Below are 7,968 nucleotides of genomic sequence, written 5' to 3'. Positions count from 1 at the left end.
ATAACCACGGGTGAGCACTTCAATAGTAATACATTTTACCCTTAATATTTCCTCTAAACAATGTATTAAATTAGCACTACTTGTATAGTGTATATATCGGCTTCCATCCAAATAATACACAATTCCTTTAACATGCAGCATTATTTTGCTAAGTATATTTTACTATTATGAATTGATTTTTTTAATTATTTTAGGAAAGGCTGTGATGTACATGCATGAAAACCAACAATGCACCATTCAATTTCACACAATGCACTGCTAGATCCACCGTGTTTGTTTAGAAAAACACAGTGGATCTAGTTTGTCTGATTGTATGTAACTACATCAGGGGTGTTCAATTGATTTCATTCCTTAAGGGCCTTTGGCCTGCCAAAGTTAAGCTAATCAATTAACTGTGCGGGGCATGCTACTGAACAAACAAAAATTATTTTGTATTGCCTGGAACTGTTGGCATGTCAAAGGTTTTTAAATGCATAAACTACTTAGTAATTATTGCAAAAATGCAAACATTGCTGAATTAACCCAATACTCCAGAACACATTTACAACTTGTAAAATCACAAACTCCTTATTTTCACATTTTCTTAAAACACAGTATCACGGTTCTATCATAACATGTCACCAGGAAATGCATGGTTAACTGAGAAATAAAAATTGGCATTAACCCCTTAAGGACACATGACATGTGTGACATGTCATGATTCCCTTTTATTCCAGAAGTTTGGTCCTTAAGGGGCTAAAACATTCTGCAACCATTTGCTGCCAGTGTTCTCTAGATTAATAACAATGAATTATAAACCACCTACAACTGTGGAATAGTTCCATGGTTTTTTTTTTGGGTGGGGGGGGAGGGGGGGTTTATGGTGTGATTAGTACATGCTGACACACAGTCAATGCTGAATTTGTTCCCCTTCAGTCCCTCAACACACTTAGTCATAAAACTTTTTTTTAATTTCTTCATTCCAGAGTTATCAGGCCAAAAACTACACAGTAAACCCTTGGTGATTATTTCATTTGACCTGGCAATGTTAGAAGCTGTAGTTTTATATTTGCAGAAACCACAAGATTTGGAGACAGTTCTATCCTTCAAGTAGGCACTATAAAAGTACAGCGAGTTTATTATGTCTCAATGTCTTCGTGTAAATGTACTTAACCTCTTAACTGATGAGTGTTCTTCTGTGCACTGGGCAAAAGCAGAAGCATTCAGCATCATTTAGTTTACATAGCTTTACACAGCTCTCCAAACAGAAAAACTGAATTACCGGTATATTTAAAGAGAAACATTCTGCAGTGTTAAGGATTAATAAACTACAGTAAACCTATTCCATTCGAGATGTTCCATTTAATTCCATTATAATCTAGTTGTCTGCAATACATGATTGCAATAGGACAGTGTACACTTAAAAAATGAACAATCTCATTATTAATCACCAGTCCTGCTTTACATAGAAATGTACTAAAAGATGAGGCTGAATTCAGAATTATGCATATTGAGATGGTAAACTCCAGTTTAAACAAAAGCAAAAAAAATAAATAATGTACTTACCCAACACCCACCAGACTGACATCTGAGTAAAGGTTGGTGAATGTATTCCTTTTTATTTTTCTATTTCTGCGCAAAAGCATGGTTGCAGAAACAAACATTTGCAACAATGATTTGCGCAAGGTTGTGAAAATGTTTGAACTTTTGAAACAGATGAACAGTTGATTGCACTTTCGTTGCATGCAGATATGTATTTTGTTTGTAAACCAATACTAAAGACATGGCAGTATAACCAAGTTTCCAGAATATCCCAAGATTTTATTTTGTCCCTTTAGGTTCACATATTAAACAGCATTAGAGTTCTGCCAAGTTAACTCTTCCTAAATGGTTGCAGACCCCTCTGGAAGCAAACGGTTTTTAAAGAAGGGGAACTCTAATTTGATACAGAGATATAAAATTACCTATTTTTCTGAACATTATCAAGTTGTACTTTACATAACATGGAATGCTTCATTCACGCTAAGCAATGTAACTGGATTTTTGTAATAATGTGGTTTTCATTTAACTTAAACCACAATATTAAAACAAGACATTCGCCACTGTAAACCAAACGAAAATGTAGGCACATAAGCAAATCTTGCAGAATATATAGATAATATATTCTAAGAAATAATTGCACAATATAACTTTCCAGCCAATTGCTTTGTATGTGATTGTTTTTCCTAATAAAATGTATTAAATATAATTTATCTACTAATAAAATAGAAAACTTGATGCATTCACGTATGTGGGCTTTGGTACAATATGTATACGTTTAAGATTAAGGCCTACTGTACAGTACAATAAAAGCAAGAATTGTCAAACTTTTTTTAACTTGTTTAAATGTTGAACAAAAATCTATATGTATGTAAAAATAAAATTCTCTTACATATTCATTATTCCATATTTATATGACAAGCTAAACATAATAAAAGTAATAAAATATATAACGCTCCATTTCACAAACCTGTAACACTTCTTAGTACTAGAATATCTACTGTTAAAGCCAACAATCTTATAATTAACATATATAGAATTTTTAACAGGATGCCACTTAAGTCCTGTGTTAATGATTGTCTTAAAACTTTAAATTTACAGAAATGGTTCACAGTACGACGTCTCTTTAAATATCTATTTATCCAGCTTATCCTATAGTGCGAAGAAAGCATTCCCTACATATGTAGGACATGCAGCGGATGGAAGTCTTTCCCTAGTTTAACCTAATAAATGTGCATAGTTGGCAGCCCTTACAGTTTGTGATAAACAATTATTTGTTTAAGCTATTGTCAAACGAAGATACAAGCAGCTGTTTTGTGTGTTACATCACATAGTAAATTCATTGTAGGAAAGACTACTTTTTTCTAAAATCAGGATTAAAATGGTATATAGCTGCATGAGTTTAATAGTAGTACTATTAAGGTTTGCGCTGGTTCATTTAAACCATTATATTGATTTTACAAATAACTTCACTTCCTTTATACACATGATTACTAAAAAATATAGATTACTTAAATTTTAAATATATTTGAAAGCCAAATTTTACCCTTGCACACTCACACACCATGATGAATTAAAACAGCAATTTAGCTCATATCTGTGCAAAACACTTGCATTCTTTTAAAAAATATATCTTTTGAAACAGCACTTTTCATCCCCCCCCCCTCCCCATTTACTCTACCACTATCCTTGATATGTTTAACATGATAAGAACATTATAGTGGAATCCACTTTTAAGAATTTCATTAAAACTGTTTGGGTTTCCTCTTCTAAGAACATTATGGAATCCATTCACTTCACAGTAGGTTGTTGGAACCAATTTGCAAAATTTAGGCAATTATAGTCCAAATTATAAACTACATTTTGCAAGTTGGAACTTAAAAAAACATTTACTGTTTAGTAAATAGACCCCTTTGTCAAGTTATAGTATGCCCAATGTACCTACAGTCCTTTTCCAAATAAACTGACATGTTTCTCCCTGCAATTAGTGTTCCCCTAAATAATTTAAATGTGGAATTATTTGAATAACAAAAAATAAAAGGAAATGCCCATATATAATCAGCACCCAAGTAAACAAAATTTGAATGGGTACATTTAAACCACGGCAGTCACACAAGGAGAGACAAACATTTATTTAATTCTATATATTTTTGAGGTGAATAGGGGAAAAGAGCCCCATGATAAAAAGGCATCAGGAATTCCTCTCTACAGTATGAAATGCTGCAGATGAATGTTTCTCAGAATAGCTTTACCACACTAAGCTATGGAATATTCACTTGTAAATAACCCAAATGCAAATGTGTATTTATATGGGCTGCTTTAAAAACAAAGCCAAGGAACAGGCACTGCAATTCCTGTAGTCATTCTGTATAAAAGAACATCTATCTGGTCCCAAGTAGGTATGTTCTTACAAGAGGAAGCCACTTTATTTCATATCTAATCTGAAACCTAGCTGTTTATTTTCAGGTTAGATTTGCATATTTCATTATATATATATTTTTTTTAAATATATCACTGCACTCTTCAATGCATAAATAGACTTTAAGTTCTAAAAATATATTTCACTCTAATCACACGTCCGTTTCCAGCGTCTTTAAATTCACACAGTTATACTTAATGGTCTCATTCCCATTCCCTGTGCCCTGGCTAGCCTTGTCTTTTATACAGAGAGATTCTTTGATCCCTTCCTCCATCTCTAGATAGTCTGACTTGTCCTGCAAGGAGGAAGACGTGGAGCTCTTTAACTTCTTCAACAAATTGGTGGGTAAGTAAGGGCAACTTTCCCCATTGGATGTCACTTGAGTCTGCTCATCATTCTCTGTTTCCCTGTGGTAGAAGTAGTTGAAGTTGGAGACTATGACTGGCACGGGCAGTGCTATTGTCAAGACCCCTGCTATGGCACACAGGGAACCCACTATCTTGCCCCCAACAGTGATGGGCTTCATATCCCCATAGCCCACCGTGGTCATTGTCACCACAGCCCACCAGAAGGCATCGGGGATGCTATGGAAGTGGGTGGTGGGCTCATCAGCCTCCGCAAAGTAGACAGCACTGGAGAAGAGGATGACCCCAATGAAGAGGAAGAAGATGAGCAGCCCCAGTTCCCTCATGCTGGCCCTCAGCGTGTGCCCCAGGATTTGTAGCCCCTTGGAGTGTCTGGATAGTTTAAAGATGCGGAAGACCCTGACTAGTCTGATAATCCTCAGGATGGCAAAGGACATGGCCTGCTGCTGCTGCCCGCTGGCCTGCTGCTGCTGCTGTAGTTGCTGCTGCTGCTGTAGTTGCTGCGGGCTGGGCTGCTCTTGCCCCAGCTCGGTGCCCAGGGTGATGAAGTAAGGCAGGATGGACACAATGTCGATGATGTTCATGATGTTCCTGAAGAAGCCAGGCTTGCTGGGGCAGGCGAAGAGCCGGACTGCGAACTCGAAGGAGAACCAGACGATGCACACGGTCTCCACGATGAAGAAGGGGTCGTTGAAGGCGGTGTTGGGGCTCTTGGTGTCCGGCAGGGTCCCGTTGGACGAGGCCTCCTCCCCGGGGCCCAGCGGGGGGAGCAGGGGGTCCTTGTCGTCCCGGAACTCGGGCAGGGTCTCCAGGCAGAAGATGACGATGGAGATGAGGATGACCAGCACGGACACGATGGCGATGCCCCGGGCGGGCCCCGAGCTCTCCGGGTACTCGAAGAGCAGCCACACCTGCCGCTTGAAGTCGTTGTCCGGCAGCGGCCGCTCCTCCTCCCGCACGAAGCCCTCGTCCTCCCGGTATTTGAGCAGCGCCTGGTCGCCCAGCTCGTAGAACTTGAGCTCCTCGGAGAAGATGTCGAAGGGCACGTTGACCGGGCGCTTGAGGCGGCCGCCGGACTGGTAGTAGTACAGGATGGCGTCGAAGCTGGGCCGGTTCCGGTCGAAGAAGTACTCGTTGCGGAGCGGGTCGAAGTAGCGGATCCGCTTGTCCGGGTCCCCGAGGAGGGTGTCCGGGAACTGGGTGAGGGTCTTCAGCTGGGTCTCGAAGCGCAGGCCGGACACATTGATCACCACCCGCTCGCAGCACTGGAACTCGCTGTACACCGGGTGATAACCTCCTCCGCCGGGGGGCCGCTCCCCGCAGGGACTACCTCCGCTACCGCCGCCGCCGGGACTCCGCTCCCCGCCGGGGCTACTACCCCCGCACAGGTAGAGCCCGCCCAGCCGCTCCTCGTCCTCCTCGTCCTCCCGCAGCATGGTCTCCTCAGAGCCGCAGGGAGCCAGCTCCGAGGGGAAGGTGCCGCCGTCTTCTCCTCCTGCTCCTCCTCCGCCGGCCCCTCCGCTGCATTCGTTGCCCGCTTGGTGGCCCCGGCTCCTCCACCTGTTGCAGCCGCCCAGGGGCCACAAGTGCCTGCGCCGGTTGGCCTTCCTCCGGTGCTGCGGTGCCGGCTCCCCCCCCTCCTCCTCCTCCGGCGGCGCTGAGGGCGGCTGTGGTGCTGACAGCGGCGGCTGCTGCTGAGGGGACTGGGTGGCGCGCCGCGCGCTCCCGCCGCTGTTCCCCTGGGAGGAGGTGGTGGTTACGCGGCCCGCCTGTTGCTGCGGGTGACAGGCCACGCCCACCGAGTTCCCGCCTTCTTGTGCCGCCAGCGCAGCCTTCTCGGCTTTCTCCGCTGCCTTCTCGGCGGAGTGGGCCAGGCGCGCGCGCTCCCGGGCGCGCGCGTGGGCGTAGCCGTAGGGCAGGTGGCTGCTGCAGCCCGAGCTCTCCGCGCTCACCATGGCAACCTCCATCTTCTGCTGGGTGTGAGGCGCGCTCCCGCGGCTGGCTGGCTGACTGAGTGTGTGTGTGTAGCAGGGAGCAGCTAGTGGGGGGTCAGGGGGTTCCTCAGCTGGGGGCAGCACCCAGCACCCATGGCTGTCCCTCTCACACACACACTGACTGCCACTCCTAGTCTGGACTGTCTGGACAGAACTTTATGGCAAATCAGTAAACTTTCACAAAACTTCCAGGTGTCAAAATAAATCCAAAATAAAAATAAACCATTGCAGTCCAAGTCAGGAAAAGTGAAAAAAAATCAAATATAGAGATATGTGTTTATAATAAATTCAAAATAATGTCACCAGACCCAGTGCAGGTATTGGAAAGCCATGGTTTGCAAGTGTTTCCTGGGAGTAATGTCACTGGTAGTTGTTATGGTTGCTGGGATGGAGTAACATTTTTCCTTTTTAGTTATTTTTCTAAGGGTTTTGCACAAAGTGGTACCCAGGACGTGAAGTTGATCCAAAGTGTAAATGAAGATTGCAGCAAAACATATTAAAAATGATGGTGTGTGACACATACAGTGATGGTTCCCAGAGGGGGCAGGGGGGGGTTCTTATGGTTTCTTTAGAGAGGATTTTGCTATTAAGCTACAAGCTTTCTTTGAAGAACTCAGCCAAATGTATCAATCGAGGTATTTCTCCTAGAAACAGCTCCTTTTGCCAAACTCCAGCTTTGCCAACATTTCATAAATTACAATACAAATTCCTGGTTGTCTAATCCATTTGCGATATTTAAAAATGAAAAATGCCCAGAAGTAAAAGCAAAGAAAAAATCCAGGTGTGTGTAAAATATTATTTTTTTTTACCAAGGGATGCACTTTTTAAATCCTGCAATTTAAAAAAAAAAAGGATAAAGTATTTGGTGATGTGGTTTTAATTATTTGTGTTAATCATCCATAGTTCAGGATCCTTTGAGATAATGATCTTGTTTTTGTTCACAAAATAAATATTCCAGAGTCCACTTCATTTGACCACAGTCAATATAATCATTATTCTAACAGGGGATATGCAATAATTTGGCCTTCTGACATCTGCAGGGGGTAACAAGTTGCAGCAACAAGCAGCCATTACTTTGTAAACACTGATTCTCCCATGCCTTGATTACCACCTCCTCCTGCAGGCAAAGCATCTCTGACAACAGCAGGGGATAATCTGTGTTTGGTCTCCATTGGAAAAATAAACACAAAATACAGTATCTCCCTTTTTGATTCACAGCATCACCTTGTAGATCACCGGCCTGTAACACAAAAGAGATGGAGAAGAAAAAATACACTTTAATAAAAATGCATGAAGGCAGGCCTTTCACATAGTGTACATCTAACACGCTGATCATCAAGTGACTCTTTATATTTTGTGACAAATTGTCAGCTTTTTAACTTGGGGAGGGGGTGATCTTACTGGCCCAGATACCAGGCCACGAGTAATCCCATCCTCTGTCTGTTGTCTGTGTAGCTGTGTATCTAGATACAAGGCAGGCTGGGGAAATGGAACACTGCCTTCTTGGCTTTGCTACATACAACCTGTGGAATGAGAGATAGCACAACTGATGTAGAACATCTTGGGTTTGGGGGTGGAAAGGGGGCACTCACAATTCTACTGCAGGGACTGATGGACCTCCTGAAGCAGAATAATGATTGACAGCTGTTTCAAGAGGTTCCAAAGGTGCTAC

General features: G+C 42.7%; 1 protein-coding gene across 1 annotated transcript; it reads right to left on the bottom strand.

Moving 5' to 3' along the window:
• Window positions 1–1,321: 1,321 nt before the first annotated feature.
• On the bottom strand, window positions 1,322–6,504 carry KCNA4 (potassium voltage-gated channel subfamily A member 4). Its single transcript, XM_063438186.1, has one exon. The coding sequence runs from the start codon at window positions 6,267–6,269 to the stop codon at window positions 4,089–4,091; it is 2,181 nt and encodes a 726-aa protein (XP_063294256.1). The 5' UTR covers window positions 6,270–6,504; the 3' UTR covers window positions 1,322–4,088.
• Between the last annotated feature and the right edge of the window lie 1,464 nt (window positions 6,505–7,968).

This window comes from Pelobates fuscus, chromosome 12 (assembly GCF_036172605.1).
Source record: "Pelobates fuscus isolate aPelFus1 chromosome 12, aPelFus1.pri, whole genome shotgun sequence".
Classification (NCBI taxonomy): domain Eukaryota; kingdom Metazoa; phylum Chordata; class Amphibia; order Anura; family Pelobatidae; genus Pelobates; species Pelobates fuscus.
Note: the sequence above shows the minus strand (reverse complement) of the source record. Positions and strands in the feature narration are given on the sequence as shown.